At 41.9% G+C, this 23137-nt stretch overlaps 1 protein-coding gene across 4 annotated transcripts in view; it reads right to left on the reverse strand.

Moving 5' to 3' along the window:
- Positions 1-23137, reverse strand: part of Tanc1 (tetratricopeptide repeat, ankyrin repeat and coiled-coil containing 1) — a 227218-nt gene that overhangs the window by 55366 nt on the left and 148715 nt on the right. For 2 of the 4 annotated variants that reach the window (XM_076865486.2, XM_076865483.2), the window contains 6 exons: positions 22125-22255; positions 20833-21019; positions 8200-8463; positions 3048-3170; positions 2044-2325; positions 885-1036 (listed from right to left, as the gene is read on the reverse strand). In XM_076865486.2, coding sequence (XP_076721601.2) covers positions 885-1036; positions 2044-2325; positions 3048-3170; positions 8200-8463; positions 20833-21019; positions 22125-22255 — 1139 coding nt within the window. The remainder of the gene's footprint in view (positions 1-884; positions 1037-2043; positions 2326-3047; positions 3171-8199; positions 8464-20832; positions 21020-22124; positions 22256-23137) is intronic. The other 2 variants (XM_076865485.2, XM_076865484.2) reach the window with 2 other exon arrangements.

Below are 23137 nucleotides of genomic sequence, written 5' to 3' on the forward strand. Positions count from 1 at the left end.
AGATGTATTTCTCAATTGGGCTATGATCAAAGGGGTTTTAAAAAAATCACAGTAGCAGCAGTAGCTTTGAAGTCTGCACCACAAGCCTCATCTCAGATCACCTGTTCATGACCAGAGGATGGTTGTGAACCAGTGGTCAGAGCCATTAGGGCTGACCAGCTGTCACCTGAGAAGCAGATGAGATGGGAGGGAATCTGGGACTGAGAAGCATCTGTTTTAATCCCTGCACCAACCTCACCCCCAGGGGGTCTCATGAGATGCCCCTCATGACTGCCATAGTTGGTGGTTGTCTAGCTCCACTACCTCACACCACTGCTCCCGAGGGAGACCTAAGCAGCTCATCAGGGCAAGAAATGCAACCACTCTAAGGTCCAGAGGCAGCTCACGAACCAGTGATGCATGTGGAGCAGAAGAAAAACTGCAGAAGATCCTTGATGACCATGTATCCAGGAAGAGGAAGTCAGCCAAGTTTTACAATATCACAAGAAAACTTCAACAGAAGGACGCAGGGAACCAAAGGCCCCAGGCAACAGAGATCAGGCGAAAGAAGTCTGGGTCAAGCTAAAAGTTCCCCATCTCCTGCTCACAGAGCAAATTAAAGAGGACATGTGCTTTTAAGGATGGATTTGAGGTCAGCATGCAGAATCTCTCCTGATGCTTTCAGGAACTCTTCCAATATACTATTTTAGATAGATTAAAGTACACTGCAAGCATCCTTAGGTATTTATTTTCATGAATAACTTTTGAGTACTCTCTCACAATTTTATTAAAGGCTAAGTTCAAACAGTTATTGCTGTTTTAAGATCCCTTTTCTAATTTATTTCTCAGAAACCAAACTAGCAAATCTGTATCTGGAGGGTTCTCATAAAACAAGAGCAGGTTACCTTAGAAGCCAGGTATTTCACCGCCTCCTCTCTCGGTCTCTGGTTTTCAGAAGTACCAGGCCCTGAAGGTGTTTTGGTAGTACTGAGGCCACTTGTAGAAGAACTCGGTGAAAGCAATGGAGTGAAAGGAAGGTCCTGGGTGGGATCTGCTGCTAGAGAAGAATCCACCTCATTATAATATCAGCACACATGTGCGATGGAACATGGACTAGAAGTCTTGATTGGTCCCAGAGAGTGTTTAAAACAATAATGAGTGAACGTGGCCCAAAATGTGGAGACTGAATGAGCATACCAGCCCCCTACCCATCTCCCATGACCAAGTCCCCTACCCAGAGAACTATTGTTTCCAGTTTCCCTTATTAAATTCATTTTTTTTTCCTTTTGGTACTGGGTTTGAAAGCAGGGGTACTTTACCACTGAGCTATATCCTCTGCCCCTTTATTTATTTATTTTTTAAATTTTGAGACAGGGTCTCAATAAGCTACTTAGGGCTTCCCTAAGTTGCTGAGGCTGGCCCAGAACTGTCTCAGCCTCCAGATTCGCTGGGATTTTAGGCATGTGCCACCACATCTGGCATCCCTTACTAAATTCTTTTAGTCTTAAAAAAAAAAAAAAAAAAAAACTCTGTCAAGAACTCTCTTGTTCTTGTTTACAATATTTAAAAACACTTTCTTTGTAATGGGCTTACTGCACATAAAATAAGCAGGAAATAGTCAAATATTTGGCTACTCTCTCTCACAACTTAGTCTTAATAATTCTTGTAAATCCAGCATAGAAAACAAAGGCTTTCGTGAACAGGATACAAAATAATTCTGCATTGTTTTTCAAGGAGCCCAACCCCTTGATTTTAGGATGCGAACCTCCCCAGGGAACTTGACCAGGCCTCCCTGCCCCATCTCTGCTTGTATAAAGATAGAAATGGGTTCCAGGTCAGAAGGACATCAGGGAAGGCTGGTCGCACCTTAGGCTGTAGCTAAAGACACACACTGACAGATGGAAGTATTCAGATAGTTCACTTAACATATGATTGCAAACCTGATAGAGTTGCTGGAACAACTTAAGGAAAACTGGTAATTTATGTCTACTCAAACAGCAGTTTCCTTTCTCTATTTTATATTAATAAAACAAACTAGAGACAAGTACTTAAACACGGACATACTTTTAGGTGACGAACTGGGGCTGTTGGAAGCAATCTGCCTCATGCGGCTCCCATGGCAGCTCAGCGCCACCAACTTGGAAATGATTGCTGTCTTCCCAAATCCCACATTTCCAACAACCACTGCTCCTCTATTTTCTGCCAGCTCTGTGTTCCTCAAGTTTTCTTCAATTTGGTGAAAGAGCCAATCCCTTCCCACAAACACGGAGTCTGTTGTGATGCTTGGGACTTCAAACAGCAGGGGTTTCAACAAAATGTCTTGCGGCTTGTAGGGAGCAAATCGTGCTTTAAAAAAATAATTTTTTTTTTTTAGAAAAATATGTCAATTTTATACACTAAGAAATTGATATTATTGCTTATATGTCTTTAAGTAATTATAATCTGAGCTTATTAATTCTTCTGTAATATTTCACTTATTATACCCTATGGGTCCCACACAGTCTCTTATTAAAATGATTTGTGGTCCTCTTGTACCTCCATTATTTTCATGACTCAAGGCAGACACAGAGAAAGCAAAGGGGCCAAACCATGTCTCTCTGGTTTATCTGCAATCATATGTAAGTCAGGTTTCTTCTACAAAATGCAAACACATTTTCCTACACAGCAGGCCACAGCTCTCATCTGGGTATGATGGTGCTTTGCACACATGATGAGGCTGCTGACCACACCACTGTGTGGCATAGGGAGACATAGGATGTGGCTGACATGGCCCACAAAGCTGAAATAAAACTGATTCTCTGTTAGCAGAAAACCTAATGAGTGCCAAATTACCCTTCACTTCCAAATTACACTGTAGAATTCTTTTCTAAACCCAGAAGCAATTTAATCATGAATTTCAAAGAAGAAGCCCAAACTATTAAGGAGGGCCTCCTAGCATAGCTTATAGATACTTTATAGCATATACACACACAATTCACAGCATGTTTTAAATCTGGGTAGTTGCATTGCTGGTTATCAGAGAATGAGCTCATCATATCCACTGTGATATCAGATGCAAGGATAAATACCTTTAACTTCCTGTGCCCTACCTCCGGCCGTATTGTGCCACGGTAATCTGATTGAAGTCCGTAGAGGAGCATTTCTCTGCCCATCTAAATAACTCAGGTCTTCCAATTTGGTAGAGCTTGTGGCTGTAATATTAAATTGAAGTTTAGTTTAATGCCAAGTTTAATGTTGTACCTAAACTACTGTAAGTTATAAATTACTAAGCAATTCAGTTCAGACTTTCAACCAAATATATATTTAAGGATATTTCTTTGCTCTGGTTTATTTTCCTAGAGATACTCTTAATTGAAAAGTGGTAAAACCCAAGCACTACTCTTAAATCAAAGTTATATTGATTTGGTTGCCAGAATTCTCCATTATTCCTGCAAAGAGACAGACTTCACCATAAATTTTTTTATGAAGAAACTTGACACTCAAGCACCACTCAGTTAAAGCTTCAGTACTTACTGTAAACACGTGGCATGGCACTAGATTCTTCTCTTCAGTTCTGGGGAGCGTGCTGCTGTTTGGGATTCCAACCTTGTTGTTTAAATAAACATATTTCTGCATGTATAATTCCACTATATTTGGAATACTAAAGTTAGCTCTTGACAGTAAAAGTACAAATACTTTCTGAAGCTTATATATATATTAGTAGTAGTTGGAATACAATAACTTTATTTTATTTATTTATTTTTATGTGGTGCTGAGGATTGAACCCAGGGCCTCACACATGCTAGGCAACAACTCCAGCCCAAATACATATATATTTTAATCTATTATAAAATATATTAGATAGATGTATCTTTTTTAAAATTATAGAAATCAGTAGTCATATTTACTTCTGACCAAACCAATAAGATTCATAGCATACAAACACCAGTTAAAAAACTTAAATAAGAGTCATTAACACATACACACAAGTTAGATGGATTATAAAAATAACTAGTGTGAAATAATTTTGCCGATTCTCAGTAAATCTTAGAAACAAATATACATGTTTGTGTCTTAAAAATATCAAAAAACTTATTTACATATACATTCTAGGTCAAAATGAGAGAAATAAAATGAATCTAATTTGGTTTATGGATGAAATGGTCTAATATTAGGTACTGCCAATCTTTAGCATATGATTATTCTCCAGAATAATAAAATACACACATAATTTCAGAGCAAAAAAAGGTGACCAGAGAGAGCTGCAGTTCAAAGGCTAAGGCTTCTAAGGACTGGTGAAGGCATTAGTGGGAGCAGGCAGCCAGGGACTGTCAGGTGGGCCGTCTTTTGAACACCTTCTGGTGACCCTATAGGCTCTCACCCCGCATCCAGCTGCCCCCCAGCACCATCTATCCTAAGCTCTTCCTATTCTCCTTCCTAAGGTTTCTGTCCTTTTTTCCCCTCACTGTCCACACCGTGCCATCCCTTTCTTTCATCTGACAAGCACCTGGGGGGGTTCTAGGACTAACTCTATGATGCCTGGTCCCCTCTCATCACATCCTCAGAGGGTAATGAAGCATATGCCCTACCTACTCACCTTCCCATTCAGCAGAGAAACACCCAAAATCTGCCTTCACAACAGCATACATTTACGCTCTGCACCCTTTTGGTGCACACCCACAGCCTAATTAAAAACTGTATGAACATTTAAGTGAATACTCTGCACAGAGCCAGGGTCAAGCAAATCTCTCCCATTAGAGACTTGCTAATTCTTTGTGTAGGTCTTCCAAACAGACCTCAGGTAGAGTAATCCAATGGCAGCCTTGAGCTCCCCCCAGGTCCTGTATAACCTGGGCAAGTGAAACTTCCTGGTGAGGCAACAGAACTACCCCCACCCCTCCAAAGTCCTCATCTCTCCAGGGTCCCTACAGGCACATACAGGTACATGTTTCTAGGCTCCTGCCTGTGACCTGGGACTGATCTTCCTCTAGGCAGAAAGGGCCATCAGAGCCATAGCCTGTAGCTTGCTTCAGGGCCAGGACAGCCACGAATGTCCTACAAGCTACTTCAGCCCGAATAATACAAAGACCCCTACAGCCCCGAAAGGGTTTCCTGTTTTCCCTCTTTCCCTAACCCCTTAACAGAACACTCAGTAATTTCATGACAATGAAAGGAATTAAAAGTAGGTGACTATGAAGACATTCCAAATAAAGAACTACAAAGAGAAGCCCTTGTTTGATATGGATGCAAGACACAGGGAGATCCCAGGTACCTAGTCACCAGCACATCAGCTCCAAAGTGCACAACAAAGCAGCCTTAGCACCTCCACCAAGATTGGCCCACTTTCCCCTTCAAAGGAGATTAAGCCAAGTTGAAAGTGGCATTAGGGTCGCAAGCCACAAGCTGCAGCTACCTCTATCTTCTAAGGTGCTTTCAGAGCCACAGAGACACCCGAGAGTAGAAGCAGTGAAGCTCCAGCTGCTTAGCCATGTGCACAGGTGTCCCTACCCAGCAGAGCAGGCAACTGGACTGTCCTGCCTTCTCACACACCCAGGCTGGATTCTCAGACATTCCCAGGGTAAGAGTCAGACTCACATTCAATATTAACAATAAAGGCTTTCACAATCCTAAAAAACTATTCAGGACCAAGAAGAATCAGAGGTAAAGCAATAATTTCATGCTGTAAAAATGTGCTGCTAACATCTCTATGATTAAATCAGTTATTCGCCTTGGCGCGTGTGTGTACACACTAACTAACATCTGGGTGAGAAGCACATTTCAAGATGCTGCAGGGAAGAGGTAGTGTTGGGGGGTGGAGAGAGTGTGAAAGAAGGAAGACTCCTCTAAGCGGAACAAAGAACAACATCTGCTAAAACTGTAAGTTGTGGATTAACCTATCAAAGGTAAATGTCAGTAATCCAGGGAAATAACCAGTCAGTGTTTGAAGGAAATTGGAATTCAAATGGTGATCGTGTTTGTTGGTTTCCTAGAAAATTAAACACAGTGTCCTATGGTCTACACAGAAAATAGTTCAAAAGAAAAAAAGTAGTCAAAAATAATAGAATCTATCATCCAACTTCTAGGTTATCTAAAATATAACTTTAAAGGCTTAACATCCTGTTTTTTAATAAAGTAAAAAAAGTATCTATGTCATACAATTTGATATGACATTTCCAATCAATTCCACTCTAACAAAGAACCTTTGAAAAGAATATCTTTGCATAGCAGAACAACTCCCAAACCTAGCCAACTTAATTTTACAATCTTTGACCCCCCACCACCCCGCAAAAAAGTTTTTTGTGCTACACAGTTAACAGATAATCACTGTTCCTGGAGCAAGCTCAATGACAGTAAAGGTTAGCAACCTCAGGGCCAGGTCCCATATCACTTTCCAGTCCTTACTCGATCCCCCAAACACCTTTTCTACCAAACTGCAATTTATTTGTTTTTACATGGATCTTAGCATGCAAATACTTTCAAGTGATTCCAGTGTATGGTCCTTCACATTTTATTTCAAAATCTCTCCCAAACTGAGTGTTCCCCGTTTATAGCAGTCTACCTTCTCATAATAAAACAAACAGTGCTGCATATAGTCTACTCAAGAATCTTATTCTTTTCCATAATACTTGGAGCATCTTGCCATTCCCTCTCAACTCAGGTTCAGTTTTAGGAACAGAAAGGTGTACAAATTCTAGCTTATTAACCGGTACCATGAGGTAAAGCACTTGCCTAGTTCTTTCCAAAATATACATTTAGTTTTTAAAATATGCAATATAGGAGAAACAAGTGAACCTCTGATCAAACCCAGAGGGAAAATCCTCCTATTCCACAGGAGGCCCTCCTCAAGGGCAAAAGGAAGCTAATGCAGGAGCACAGCAGAAATCAGAAATCTGCTCTGTAAGGGTGGCAGATTCCCATAAAGCTCAGCTCACACCCTCTGTCACTTCACACGGCAGGAGACCACATGAACATCCGACAGAAAATGTAACCCCAAATGGGGCATTTTTAACATCACTAAGACCAATGCATTAATGTTTCCTCATTTTAAGAAGATCAATTATATCAAATACAAGTTTGTTAGCTTGTTGAAGAAAACGAAGCTATAAAGTTCTGGTACAGTACAAGTGATCCATTCATCATAACTAGGTAAACATGACCTGAAATGCCTTGGGTACAGTGTATTATGTTAAAGGGTGGGACGGTGGTGAGAGCACAGGGAAGTTTTCAGAAGAACCATCCGTCAATACACACAATGCTCCCTAGCACTTCTCTCTGGCAGACACGCCAAATCCCTCTTCTGGAACAAGGCCATTCTGCCTCCTTTGAAAGTGAATTAGAGTTGTACCTCAGAACTTTTCCATTAGGGCCATTTATTTACCAGCTGCTTCAGAGTTCCATCATAAAAAAACACCCAACAGCAGACAGAATGACCTAGCACATCCCAAAGGAGCAGTGTAAATTACAGAAAAAAATCCTTTGATGTAGGAAGAGAGAATCTGGGTCCATGCATTTTAGCAAAGGAGACATTTTAAGTGCTAGGATAGTAACAAAGAATTACCATAATAAGTTCCTCTTCTAAATTCAGCCCAAGAGCATGAGGTGGAGACTAAGACCTTCAAAAGCAGGCATAATGGCTTAGATGAAGAGTGCCTCTCCCCACCTGCCCCAGACTACTCTCCTCCTTGCCTGATGACCAGGGACTGCCAATCCAACTGTGTACTGGCACTGCCATTTGTACTCTCCTCTCTGACTCCCAGCTGCTCCAACTTGCTCTGGCTGCCACTGAGGGTGTCTTAAGCTATGAGCTCTGTTACAACTGAAATACACAGACACATTCAACCTCCTATCTATACAACAGGCTTGACTTTTAAAAGTTGGATTAGAAATCCTTCGAGCTGACATTAACAACTACACTCTAAATGATTCCTATTTACCAAGATACAACAGACTCATGAGCTTACCCAAGCTTAAAATAACAAAATACCGAGGGAGAGTAGGTATACTTTCTTCTGTAACATACAGAGAGTCAGACAGTCCAAGTTGAAGATAAAAAGAATTCCAGAGTGAGAGGGCCACCGGAAGACCATTAAGTACAGCTTTATCGTGTTTGCGGATATGTAAACTGAGGCCTAGAGAAGCTAGTGCCTGACCCACGATGTGGGTTAGGCTCCCCTACGAGGACTGTGAGCACAGGGCTCCTCGGACTCAGCAGAACCCTTCCAGGGAGAGGTGTGGCCTTACCTGCAACTGAGTTGGGCCGTGGCATTATTAGCGAGCTGGAGCTCTGAGAATAAGGGACCGGACCATCTCCAGCTGAGGATTCCGCTTTGGGCAGCACGCTCTCCGCTGACCCAGTGGTCTCCTCTTCTGCCACTGGGGAGCAGTTATCTGCCCTGCGATCATGAAGCACTCCCTTCTGAACCCCTAACCTTAGGCTTCCATCCTTATTCCATTCCAAACTGGAGCCACTCCGGTCATCATTTTCGGATGAACTTGTAATCGTGGCTGAAATGAGAGATCAAAATACTTTGAAGGAGGCCAGGCACAACTGGGGCTGTTGAGAGTTAAAACACACACACTGCCCTCCCCAGGATCAATGGAAAGTTTTCCGGTCCACACAGATTTTTATCAAAGTATATCTCGTACAATGTATTTTGGTAAATTAAAAGAATGTTGTTTATCAGGGGAAATAAACTGCTACATCACTCGACAGGAAAGGAAAAAAAAAAAAAAACTCTGATAGGAAGATAATGAAAAAGCTGTCTAAAAGTGTCTGCAACTTTAAAGTAAATCTCTGTAATTTGGAGATAATATATCCCCCCTCTGTAACCAAGATGAATTGCTTGTATCTCATTAAATTCCTTTGAATCTCCAAGTATCCTATATTCAAATGAGCATTTCCTGGGAAGGATTGGGGTGGGGGGTGGGCACGCCATACAACAGTGAGGGCAGAAAAGGCACCAGAGAAAATCTACAGAAACAAAAAATTACGAAGTCAAGCAGACGATTTCATCCTTGAAATGAACATTTATAAGATCTGTTCAACATGATCCAGGGAGGCCGACTTGACTTGCTCCTTTAGCGGCACAGAATGGAAAAATCTCCATGACCAGTGCAGAAGTGCTGGCAGAGGAATGTGTGCCGTGAATGCAGAATCACAACTGAGCCTCTAAGAAAACCCACACTGGGGAGTGTGTGGGGGGGGGAGAGTTGTAAACATCTTGGCAAAAGAGCAGAGGGATATGATAAAAGAAAAAAGTGATACTCACCCTACACAGCCTCTACAAACAGCCACTCCTAATTTACAGACGCAGAGCTGTACGGGATCCCCTTGAACCACAGGTCACCTGGGCCATTCACCCTGCCCCACTGTTGACCTAACGCTGGCTTGTGTCCTGGAGGACAGGAGTCATGTCTCCTCATTCTCTATTTGGATCTTCGCAGCCCTGGCCTCTGACTCTGAGCCTGGCGAATGGGGGTATGAGTGCCAAAGTGCACTCAGAACCCGGCAGCCTGGAGGGCGCGGCGTCTTCCACACACCACGATGAGCCGCTGTATCAGCAGTCGGGTGCATTGGCTCAGAGAGCCAGTTATTGAGGATCAAAGGGCCTAAAGAGGTTTGGTTTTATTTTTACAATGCTCTTTAAGGTTCAGAAGTAAAGACAACACAACTTCCTCGCCGTGACCACAGGACATCCTGTTGCAATTCTAGGACTGTCCTTGCTACTGCAGCCTGGACTCATTTCCCTCTGATCATCTAACCATGTGAAAACCCCACCTACATGATGTGGAAGCCTCCATAGAGTGTCTGTGGCAACTGGATCTTTTCCTTTTCTGGACAGTATAGCACCTGGCATACAGCAAGCAACTCAACAAATGTTTGCTTACTGAGTGAAAGAGCAAATGAACACACTTCCACTCCACTTGTGGTCAGACACACTACGCCTCACTAACCTCACTGCTACTGGTTCAAAGCTAAGCTGATTTGGGATGGGATCTATCTTACAGCAAGGGTGCCTGTCACTGTTATTCAAGCTTATTCCAAGTGTTCTAGCATTAATGAGCTACCTCCATCTCTTTGGAATCAATTGCAGCCATTGTGTTTTTAAATGGACCATTTAAATGAACTTAAGTGTAGCGAACATGATTCTTTCCATCATAAAAATGCCAGTGGTGATGGTGGTGGTGTTAACAGCAACAGCCAACATTTACTGAAGGTTTACTATATGCCAGAGACTGTGCTAATGGTTTACAGGAATGCTTTGATTTATTAATGAGTTTATTGCTTATTTATGGCAATTCATTATTAATGGTAACTGTTAATAAGTTGAAAGCATAAATATAGGTAGTCCTTATTAATACAGATTGTTGTTAAGTCCAATGTTTGGAACTCTGCATGCTTTTCTGAAACATGCTGTAATAAGTTAGGTTTCCAGGCTATCCCAATATCTACATGAGAGAGAAAAGTTCCAGACTAGTGGTAATTTGCTTGGTTTTATGGTCATGGCTGTCACATTTGGAGGCTCCTAAATTGTAAGGTGAAAAACAGAATGTCTAAGTGATGCTTTTCCTCATTTGCTTTTGGAACCAAAGCCCCAAGAATCTGAATCCTAATCAGGACCTCAAGGAGTGGCAACTGGAATTTGGACCCCTCCACTTCCTGTTACAACTAATAATACGAACAGCAGGGCTGCAGCTGCAGGGCCCCAGGAAGCTGCTAGGGACAGCTGGGGAATCCTGGCCAGGGTTCCTGGGGCACAAGGCAGGCTGACTATCTAATTCTCACCATGGAGCAAGGGCTCTACATGGTGCCCAGGATCTGACAGGTAGAAACACGTGGGTCCTGGCAGTGAGAGAAAGTAGACAGGGGAAGAAGGCCCCAGGCTGCAGGAACACTGGCTGAGAAGAGAATTCCTTTTGAAATTCCCATTTCAAAAGGAAGACATAACCAGGTCAGGAGCAGAAGACTATCCTGAAGAAGAGGCAGCCCTCCACTGCCCATAGGAAATCACATTAGAGAGGTGGTCTAGGGTTCACACTCACCAGGCCCAGGGTGCTGAGGCAGTGAGCTCTGAAACCCACAAAGATGCCCCAGTGAGATCAGCTCACCCCACAAGTACCCCTCCCTGGGATCTGAATACCAGATCTAGCCCACACAGCCTAAAGCTCAGACAGCAGACTTTCAGCTCAGCTCAGCTCTAACTAGATAAAGGCCTATGGGTTTCGTTTCTATGAAAAACCTAAGAAGCACACTGAATAGGGCAGCTCCCCAGGCTCCAAGACAGGAAAGCCGATTTTCACAGTGAACAACAGGCTACTCAAAAATAACCATTTTTCATCTAGACTAACCAAGATTCAAACCTAATTGATTTAAATAATCACTTTTGAAAATGTATATTCTCTCTCTCTCTCCCTCTCCTCACTTCACCAGGGCCATATCTTAACAATGAAGACTTTAAAAAAAAAATCTCTAAAAAATAAGTGCTATTTGACATCTTTCACAGACTGGATAATGTTTCCTAATGACTCAAAAATTCTAACATTTTATTCCTTCAACTGATAGAGGTGACATTTTTTGCTGATTAGGGCTCATCATCATTCCCCAAACTGGTCTCAGCCACTCTTCCGACATGTAGGCTTCCCTAACACGAGGGACTTGCCAGCCTTTCCATCAGACTAGGCCGTGCCTCCCTGTGCAATGCTAAGCCCCGCTTCTTACTGCTTGTTGATTCACACATGCTACTTCTCACTCTTTATGCAGCTGGAAAATTCCTTTAGCCCCAGGGACCATGTCTTATCTTCTTCTGCAGTAACAGTACATTTAACCAGACTGTTAGTGCCCAGGGATGAAAGATTTCCAAAGCACTTTCTTAAGTCATTAGGGCACACATATGATCACCACCACCAATGAAAAGAGGTGGCCAGACTGGGAACCATCCACCCCACTTTACAGCTAGGGAGACAGACTCAGGAGAAATTGACTGCATGTGGTTGGAGGCGCAGCCAGCACCAGTACTCCAGTACTCCCCACTGCACATTCGAAGCCCTCTTTGCTTGCATATGCACAACACATAAAAGGAGTCCCATAAGTGTCTGTGACTAAAAAACAGCCTGCAGCTCGTGAAGCCTGCCTTGTTAAGAACAGTCACACTCAGTCATAATGCATTGTTAGGCTCTGCAATTAAACTTTTTCCTTCTCCTTCTCAGCTTTTGCTTCACCTCCTCTTCACCTTTTGAAGGTTTTTTTCTATACTGACTATAAACTTAAAATCAAATAAAGAAAAAAAAATCCAATGTAGGTCCAAAGACAAGGAAGCAGTTTGGTGGAATCTAAATCAAATTGTAGATTTAAAAGAAGAAAATAATAGAGGAACTTTAGATAGGGCAAAGGGGAGGGAGGGAGAAGGAGGGAGGATGGGGATAAGAAAGCTGGTGGAATGAGAGGGACATCATTATTAACCTAAGTATATGTATGAAGACATGAATGATGTGACTCTACCTTGTGTACAAGTAGAAACATGAAAAATGTGCTCTATATGAGAACTATGAATTGAAATGCATTCTGCTGTCATGTATAACAAATTAGAATAAATAAATAATTTTTAAAAAAAAGTAAAAAGAAAGAAGGAAATAAGCTGGGTGTACAGTGGTGCACACCTGTAATCCCAGTGGCCCAGGAGGCTGAGGCAGGAGGATTGTGAGTTCAAGGCCAGCCTCAGCAACTTAGCGACACCCTAAGAACTTAGCAAGACTATCTGAAAATAAAACATAAAAAAGAGATGTTGCTCAGTGGTTAGTACTCCTGGGTTCAATCCCGGGAAAGTGTGGGGGCGGGAAGTACAAAAGAAAGAAAGAAAAGAAACTGATTACAGTGTGCATCCAGAATCATTCAGGAACTAAGGGTCAGTGAGATCAAATGTGTGCTACTCACAGAATTCTTTTGGAGCTATGGGGAAATCAAGAGGTGCAAGTGCAGGAGATTCAGGCTCAAATCTGATGACCCACAAGGCAGTGTCAGTCTCCAGGTTCAACAAGCAGGAGAGTATAGTTTTGTCTTTACAGACATCACCTTACATGATTGATGATGTTTCTCTCTTTCCACTCAAAAATAAAACTAACAAAACTTTCATAAAGGAAAAATGAATAAACTCATATGAACCTGAGGCCTTACTTCATCTTTTCTTTAGCTCCGACTTCCTTTTTCTAATTCATACTTTCACTGGAAAGAAAAATCTTGGTTTACTACATGTCTATACGTGAGCATTTCTAATCCACTGGGGACGAATTAAGCACAAATAAGTATCTTTAGGAAAATAACAACAGTGCCTAAGGTACATAGGATAATAGTGCTTACTGTGTTCCATGCTGTTCCAAGCCCCTGTCATTCTCAACTTGCTGACTCCTGTGACAGACCACGGACAGGAGAGCCCTCAACACTTGAGGTCTTGCTGTGCCCCAGAATGGTGCTCCACACTCATGCCACACTATTTATAGGAAATTTGGGGCATGCACTCCCAGGTACATTTATAAATTATGTACATGTACCACCCTTACAGCAACACAAACCATATACAAAAAATATACATTTTTAAAGGATGAGAGGAAAAACATAATTTTCTTTAAAAATTAATTAATTTTCTTTGACCACTCCATAGATGGTTTGCATTGTGCATATTCAAAATGAGGGTCTTCCCTGGTATGAAGAAAATCGGATACAGCAATCTGTTAAATGCCTCATATCTGTTAAATCATGAGTATAAGAGTATTTTCCTCCCCATAAAGCTGAAGAAATAAAAAGTAGCACCTAAACATTTTTTTACCTCCACATTCAATTTAATGGTTGACAGGAAGAATTTAAAAGTTAAAACAATGGACAAATGAATTAAAGATCAAATAAGAATGGAACATAATGGTTGCTTACAGAAGTGGAAAAAGAGAAGAGATGAATAAAAACGGAAAATTCAACTACTGTGGAGACTACCTTTTTTGACCTGACAGGTTAAGATCACTGACAACTTTAGAAAGTTACATTTCACTGCACAAAGGAAAGCTCAGAGACAGAGCCCTGGAACAAGTCTCCAACCCCTCAACCTAACAGAAGCTCTTGCTCCTCCCCTTTGAACCCACCCCTCACACCCAATAGTTATCCAGGCTCCAGGCCACAAGGGTGAAACCAGCCTGCCGTAACCTTTCTGGTCAGGAATGTGGGACTATGCTTTTTTCCCATCCGTAGCCCAGGCCTGTCCCCACCTACAAACATGCCACACAGGGTTCCTGGCTCACCTGCTCTTAATCTCCTTCAGCCTGACAAGAAGAGGAACCCCGGGGGAGAGACACACACACACAAGCTACCTGGCCTGGAATGCAGAGGGAATATCCTGGGTGGGATGCCCTGGAAACCTTCAGCTCCTGGGGCTGACTGGCTTCTCCTTCTGCAACGGCCCCAGGACGACAGCTTGGCACTTCCGGCCAGTCCTGTCCCTTCTAGAGTTGTACTGGGATCCCTGTGTGTTGGACTGTGACAGCCAAATCTCTGTACCAAATCTCCAGTTCAGTGCTCGCCCATGTTGCGCAAGGTGTGCTCTGCCAGGACATGCCACAAGGCCAGGGATCCAGCCATGGTTCCCAGCTGTATTCATCAGGCCCTTTTGAAACACCTGAAGGAAAAGCTGGGGGCAGGGCAGCGTGGGAGGAGGAGGACTAGACCTGCCTCTACTCAACAAGAACACTGCTCCAACTTGGTCTGACACAGTAGAAAAAAGTTTAAGGATTTAAACAACATGCCGTTTTCCTGTTAAGAGCATGCTGCATGGGTAAAGCTTTGCATAGCTGAATACCAAATGCACCCACACTGGAGCTTCTGACACAGTCTAATGACTCCCCAAGTTCCAAACACTTTGGAAAAAGCATTTAGTGGTTGGTTATTATTATGCACCTATAGCATGTTATTTTCCATCAAAGGTGTCAATCAATGCCATGTTTTAAACTCTTCTCAGCAACTGACAGGACACAAGATCATTTTGTAGTCCCACAGGTGGACAAGTTTTGAAAATAGATACTATGCCTTATCTTTATTGCCCCAGTACTGAACAAACTTGCTCTTCCTGGAACATACTAGTACCCATAAATGTTTGCTGCACCAATAGAACAGCCTGAAGAATTCAACCACAGTGTGAATAGAAGTACAGCATGTGCTTTGCTGATTGAAATCATCACCAAGAATGTCTTTGTCACATTGAGTGTATTACCAAATTATAGATGTAAAGAAAAATTTTCTTCCTTCACCCAAGAGATTAAAAAAAAAAAAAAAGAAAACTTCTATAATTAAGGATGATTTTTCAAAATTGCAGGCAATGTAGTAAAATGAATATTAACCCAGATTTGAAACACTCTAAATAGTTATTACCAAATCAATTTCAAAGCATTTCGATTTTGTAGTAAGCAGGGCAATACAGGTGACAACAGAGCAGCATTAGCATAAAATCAAAAGGACAGGATTTCTGATGTTAAAAATGAAAAGAAAGTGCAATTAATTCATCTTTGAGTGTTTCTGCATCTGATCATCTCCATGGGGACAAAAAGTCCAGGAAATAGGTGGTCTAAAGCTACTTCTGGAATCATTTTCATTTTACAAGCCTGGGAGGCGGCAGGAGAAAGCCGAGGGAAGATAAAAATCAGCTTGCAATCCTTTTTTTTTTTTTTTTTTTTTTTTAAATGTCCTAAGCAACTGGGAAGAAAAACAAATATGATCACACTCCAGCTAGCACCAGCAGGTACTAGCCAAGTGTCCAGTATTTTTCTGCAAACCAGTCTTGTAGGACAATCAGTTCTACAAAGATATTCCCCTAAGTTTACACTTGCCTCCCTGCTTCAAACTGAACAAGAGGAGACAGACAAGCACCTGAGGAACAGATGAGGAAGGGAAGGCAGGCAGGCAGTGGAAGAGCAGAAACCCAGCACTGCGCCATTCTGAAAACCGCTCATGCATTCGAGCTCAGGTGTTGGGAGCCAGGCAGGTGGACCACGCACCTGCACTGTGGGGAGACACGTGAGTGGGGGAGACACGGAGTTATCTTGCCTTCATAAAGCTGTTTTATAGCACATCTTGAGAGGAAGCAGATGCAGGACACAGCAGAAATACTTCAGCAATGATAAATTTCAACAGGTCAAAATAGAAAAAGGGAACATAAGGGAGGACTGGCTTTTAACAGGCCCCACCCTCAGCCAGAAATTTTCTAATTGCTACCTCTAAGTCCTTCTCAGCACATCTATTATTAATGGACAGGATTTTTTTTTTTTTTAATCTTGACAGGAAAGCTGACTTTGGTTATTTTCTCCTCATCCAGGCTCTATCCTCTTTCTTCCTACATGGAGAAATAATAGCCTGTTTTCTTGAAATAGATACATACACATATAAGACATTTATCATCATATGGACATAAAAATTAAACATTTAACTCAAAAAGTACTTTAAAACCCATTGTTTTCAGCAATGCTGTTTTTTAAAAACCTAAGTGGTTTTCATACGCATTCCAATGAATACACATACTTTATTTTTTTAAGTTGGGATTAATACAGCTTACAATTGCCATTTGTAACAGTTAGAAGCAAGTTATAGTCAGAGGAATGTCATTAAGAAAAAAAAAGTTTTCTCAGGCACAGAGGAAACACCTTTAAAAGCATACTTCTTTTAAAGTTATTTTTTTTTTTCAAAGCAAGTAATTGAAAGCTATTTTATGGTGATTGGGTACAGCTGCATTTCACATTTGGAAGATTTCTCCCATTGCAAATTTGAAAATCAGACACTGACTTCTAGGTAATGCCAATGTTAAGGAACTTTAAACAAAATTTAAAAAAATATTCATAAGGAATTCAGTTAATCTCATCCAGCTTAGACAGTATTTCTACATGACAGAATTATTATACTTTCAAAGACATTTATGTTGGAAGTACTTGAACCTCTTGAAATAGGATAAAGTGGGACTCCCCTCTGGATAACATAATAAAGTTGAAAAAAGAGCAGGGAAGATAATTAAACCCTGGCCTCCACAAAGACTGGAAGAGGCCCAGTAATTTCTTCTAACGGTCACTGGCCTGCACTTCTCCTAAGCAGCTGAAGCAACATAGACACGGTACCTTTGGCAGCCCTGAGGAGGTTGCCCAGGCATGTGGGAATACATGCTTCCTTACTCTACATCTGCTGGGCAAAACTATTGGGTTAAATATAATCAGCATGCCTGAAATCGGCTTGACTAGTAAGAGGAGGCTGGGGAATGTTTAAGGATGGCTTAGCACTGTTTGAAATCTTCCCTAAATGCCCTGAATAAACTGTGCTAATAAATGTGCATGCAACACTGCTTTGAGCCCTGTGCTACCCCAAATGTGTAATGCTGAGCCAGCTGCGTGCACATTGTAACCAGTCTACCCCAAAGCCCTTGCCATTCCAACCCCTGCTGTATTGGTTGGCAAGTCTGAAACTACTTAAAATGGAAAATTAAATGGAAAGCCACTTCCTCCCTTCTCCAGGCCTTATGTAATATGGTGTATGGATCCTCACCAGCCTGTTTTACAAGCCACTTGCAGGCCTTCCAATGTGGGCAGCCAACCTGTCTCAAGTACATCCCTGCCTGCAAGGATCATGGTGCTCTCCAATATTTTACTGAAACATTGAAGATGCCCACAATCCCAGGCTACACCTTGCAAAATTGGCATGTTCTTCAGATGGCAAAAGGCACACCCCACCCCAGCAATCACAGAACCACAAGTGCGTCATAGATACCCACTCTGCTGAGAGGCAATGGAACATGTGCACCCTCAACTAACAGCAGAGGAAGCTTTTTCCCTCTCTGGCCTTGCTACTGCTGCATCTTCAAAGACCTGTGGCTGTAGTCCACCTGGAGAGGAAGTTCTTGCTTTTCTTCCTTCTCCTCCCTACCAATGTGTGCCTTGGCAACAGGTTCCAATTCTGCAGGTCATAGAGGAAAGGAAACAGAGGCATGTTGTTACCAGCACAATGCTTCTCTCTCATCCACCTACGGACCTCGCCCCTGCAGGAGAGCAGCTAACAAGCAGCAAGCATGATCTCCCGGAGCTGGGGTTTTTCATGACATAGGGACTTGCCATCATCTTTTTTTTTTAATATTTATTTTTTAGTTGTAGTTGGACACAATATCTTTATTCCATTCATTTCTTTTTATGTGGTGCTGAGGATCGAACCCAGGGTCCTGCCTGTGCTAGGCGAGCATTCTGCTGAGCCACAACCCTTGCTGGCCGATGTCTTTCTTACTGCTCCCACTTTCATCTCAATTTCCACCACTTTTCATATTCAGTTGTTAAAGAATCAAGTTATCTTGAGCCAAGGAGTGAAGGGCAGTTTGGGTGACATGCAAGGAAGAGATAACCATTAAAACACAGATATTAAAAGGGTTGACAAAGCCAACCTGGAATCCTATACAGTTCTTTATAAAACAATTGAATTCTCCCTCGTTCAATGCAACTTGATCCAGCAGCCATTCTTTCCTTAATTTCTCAATCCCAAAACTGGGATAAGAACCCAGGAGATACTTACAAAAATGAGATCCTGTCCATATGAAGAGAAATTAAATAATGAAACAAGAATAAATACATTGAAGGGGCTAGGACTATAGTTCAGTGGTAGAACACTTGCCTATCTTGTGGGAGGCACTGGGTTCAATTCTCAGCTCCACATAAAAATAAACAAAATAAAGGCATGTTGTCCATCTACAATTACAAAATTTTTAAAAAATAAACAAACACATTGAAGGAAAATAAACACATTGAAGGAGGGGTTATGGGAAGCAGGTAATAAGGGGATGAATCACTCTGGGGTTGGTTGAATTATATAAAATGAAGTATTAGTTAAGAAACTCCTGCAGGTTAATTTCAATGACAATACAGAAGGGCAAAACAGCACTTTTTCTTTCCTGTTTAAAATACTTTTAAAACTCCAACATTGTATCTTAATGAAAAAGAAGGCTGGGAAGGAATGGGAGGTTCTCTGTTACTAAAAGTGTTTCTGTCAGAACAAAAAACTGACTTGGGAGAGGAGTAATGCCATTAGAACATACAATAAAAAGAAGACTAGTCAAATCCTTAAAGAAAGATAAATTCTCTAAAGGAGATGAAATTTCATAAGAGCTAAAAAAAAAAAAAAGTCACCAAGTTACTGCAGAATTCATATCAAAGATCTCTCCATGGTGGACAGCTCAGAAGAGACAGGGCATGAGAACAGAAATGATGCTAGAAAACGTTTGTTGAATTAGAATGTACAACAAGGGGAAGAGGGATCCAATGAGATATAAAAATAGAATAAACTCACGAAGGCCTTGAATCTAAGTGAAAAGAATTCAACTTTCCTACAAGAGATACTTTCCATTCATATGAAATGTCCACAAGAAGCTTATCTACAGAGAGAGAAAGTAGGATGCCAGATGACTAGAACTGGGGATATTGGGAGGAAATGAAGTGACTTTTATCAGGTAGAGTGTTTCTTTTTTTGGAATGATGAAAACATTCTAAGGTCAATTGTGGTGAAGGTAACACAATGCTGAATACACTAAGAAAAAAGCATTCACGGTTTAAATGGGTGAATAATAGGACAGGTGAATTGTATTTCAAAAAAAGCAGTCCACACCCCATTTCCAGGACTCTCAGAGGCCCTCTGGGGCAATCTCCAAAGTCCAACCTGGATGAACCTGTGACTTGGTCTTCCAAATCTTTCTCGAAAGAGGAGATGTTGCTATAGCTCAGTGGTAAAGCACGTGCCTAGAAAGTACAAGGCCTGGGTTTAGTCCCTAGCTCCATCAATCAATCAATAAAATTAAACTTGAAAGCAACTGCAGGTGACTGAAGAAAATAAGGAGCTCAAATGTCCTTCCAATTGATTATATCTGAATGTGGAAGAGGAGTTTAGTCCATAATAAAACACAAATATCCCTCAAAGACGTGCATAATTCGCCAAAGGTGTTATTAACTAATGAGAGCTTCACTGTGAAACTGAAATATAATTTTAGGGCCTAGAGAGGCCTACACAATTCTTCCAGGACTCCACCTGTCTGCTGTCTGAAGGGCACCAAGTTGGAGACCTGAGACCACAGATGCCTAAGCCCACCTGCAGAAACATTTGGGAGCCTGTCTGGGATAGGATATAAAACTAAGGGCTCTTCAATATGATTTTAATACACACCTAGGTCTAGGAACTACTTAATAAATCTAAATCCTTCATTTTCTCAAGAAGGAAAGAAGAGTGCAAAGAAGTCAATTAATTATGTTGCTCAAGCCACCTAGTTCGGTTCAGGCAAAACACACCTGTAGTATAGGTGTGGGTGTGTGGGGGTGAAGGGAACACTTCCTTAGAAAATCCTGGCCTCAAAACAGTGGTCAAGATCCCATCATAAGAAACTCTGGAGAATAATGTCTGACCCATTATCTGCAAGGTGAGTGACTTTGAGATTGGGCTGGGAAGAGAGTTCTTAATATGCAGGGAATTCACTGCTTTGCTAGGTGCCCCAGGGGGAACTGATGCCCAACAGATGGAACTGACTGATGAGGAAGGAGAATTTTTGTAACTTCACAGGTCAGATCTGAACTGTTCAGGCCTCTCTGATTGGGAAGACTTTTTTTTTTTTTTTTTAAACCATGAGCCCAGTGTTATAAAATAAATATCAAGGAATGTAAAAGCTAATCCTTCATTCTCTCAGCTGCACATGGACCCAGTGCTGCCTGCAAAGAACAGGGCAGACCCTGGCAGATTGACCTTCACAGACCATGCTAAAGCCCACTTGAGAAGTGCCTGGTGAGTGCTCTGGTTGACGAGCACCAAGCCATTACATTACCGAGCAGTGTGCTTCTTACCGATAATTCCACTGTCCTTGCTTTCCAGGGTGGAACTAGGGCTGCTAATGGTCTCACAGGGACTTTTGTTGGCTGCCGTCTTGCTGACACAGCTATTCAAGGTTGAGCAGGGGCTATCGGTGCTAGGAGATGCCGTGCTGCTTGTTAGTGTGGAGCAAGGACTGATGCCTTGGCTTAGAGCTGTGCACTGCAAGATGAATGGAAGGAGGAGTTAGCACAGCTGACACAGGACACTTCAACACACACTTTTGATGTTAAAACAATAAAACTTTAAAAAAAACGAAAAAGAAAAATAGAGGGCAGTTTTTAAATTCTAGGAGGAGACATGAATAGACATAAATATATAAATGTGTGTGTATGTGTGTGTGTATATATATGCATACATACATACATACATATATGGTCTTCCAAAATGTTAAAAATCTTTGTTCTGTTCCCTTCCCTTGAGGTTTTCCTTTTTATTAAAAGGGCAATCTTAGCAATAATTTAGTGAATCAGAAATGGCAAACAGGCAGACTTCCTCTCATTTAAAATCTGCAGAAAACAAATGGGTTATTTGACCTCTGTACAGAAAACCTGGGGACTGTTTTTGTAACGTTTCATGAGCACAGCAGCCTGATTCAATTCCTGAAGATTTATGGGCTCCGAGATGAGGGAAGGAGCCTGTTGGCCACTGTGTCTCAATCAACCCAGGGCACCTCCCTCACAGAGACCCTCACAGTGGTGGTGGCTGTGGAGGGTGGGGTCCAGCCCCTCGCTGCTGCTCACAGGCACACATCTTGGAAGTAGCAGAGTGCTGCTGGCCGCTGTCCCCTTGGACAGGCACGCCTTCCCGGTAGATAGACCATTTGATCTCATCTCATATTGTCTCTGCCTCATCTCCTATAAATCTTTTCCTCACCCCACTGACCCTCCAAAATCCCAACAGCTAAAAAGGCACAGGAAAGCAAATACCAAAGCAGCCAGATGAGAAGAATGGTGCTATAAAGATAAAAGTGGTATCGTTATGAAGGAATTCTTTTAGCCACTTTAATTCATGTAGCTGCTATTCTCCAGGGAGTGACTAGAAGGTTAATGTGGACATTTTCTTAAGTTCTGCTCCCTCTACTTTTCCCTAACCCCCTCTCTACAAACACCCAGAAACAAACTGTTGCAATAAATTTCAATACACAACAGCCCAGAACTCATTTGACCAAACAATGACTTCCCCCCTCCTGGGGAAAGGAAGATTGGTTATCGCTTCATTCATCCTCTGAGCAGGTATGAAATGCAGTGTCTTCCTCGGGCATTACCATGGTTTCATTTTTGTCTTCAATGGTTATGTGTGTGGCACTTGGGATCCCTTCTCCCAGTAAAAATCCCAGCCTTGTCAACAGTTCTTGAGCTGCCGGTGAACAGCTCGGTTCATTATCGGTCTTTGCTTCTGGAACAAAGAAAGAAAACAATGAAGACGCCCCTCTGGGGAATTTCAGCTTCACATCTGGATGAGTTCGCACTATAGCTGCTTGTCTGGCACTTTTGTGTATTTTTATAAAATGCACCAAGTTTGACAATGCGGCTTGTCCTCTAGCAGTACATTCTAATTAAGAAGCCGTGACAGGTTAAGAAAACGGTAACAGAGAAATTCCAAGTTTAAAGGGTGAAATATTCAACCTGAACCAGAAAAACCCAGTGTTGTTATCTGATAGCAATTCCTATTCCCAAACCAGTGGGGGGGAATGGGTAATTCAGACACCCCTTTGGGTAAGAAAAAGTCTTCCCGTTCACCTTAAAGGGCACGGTGTGGGCAATGCCAAGGGGGCTAAAATAATGCAAAACCCAAGTGACATGCTGGCAGAGACCCAGGCTGTTTAGATTCAGTTATCCCTGAATCTAAAGTTCTCATTAAGCCAGGCAGGGGCAGGAAGACCTTGGTGGAAAATCTGCATGTTCCGCAGCAGCAATGGTCAAAACCAGAACTCCAACTCAAGCCACCGATCACTGAGAAACCTCACTAAAACAAGGACTTAAAAAAACTTAGTGAATCATGTTCTCATCAACCTATATTCTCGGAATGCTCCACAGGTAATGCTGGAAAGTAGGGAATTTCTGGGGTTCTTCCCAAAATTAGGTCATTTGGCTTTTTGTATTTAAGATGCCAAAACATCAACATCATCCCATTGACTCTTTCAAATTTTTAAGTCAGCATCCATGGGGATGAAATCACATACAAAGCACACTGAGATTACACAAGTCAAACTCAAGAGCAAACAATGCACAACATACAATACAGTCACTCGGTGTTTTACTGTTTTTTGATTATCCA

Source organism: Callospermophilus lateralis, chromosome 9, assembly GCF_048772815.1.
Source record: "Callospermophilus lateralis isolate mCalLat2 chromosome 9, mCalLat2.hap1, whole genome shotgun sequence".
In the NCBI taxonomy this organism is placed as follows: domain Eukaryota; kingdom Metazoa; phylum Chordata; class Mammalia; order Rodentia; family Sciuridae; genus Callospermophilus; species Callospermophilus lateralis.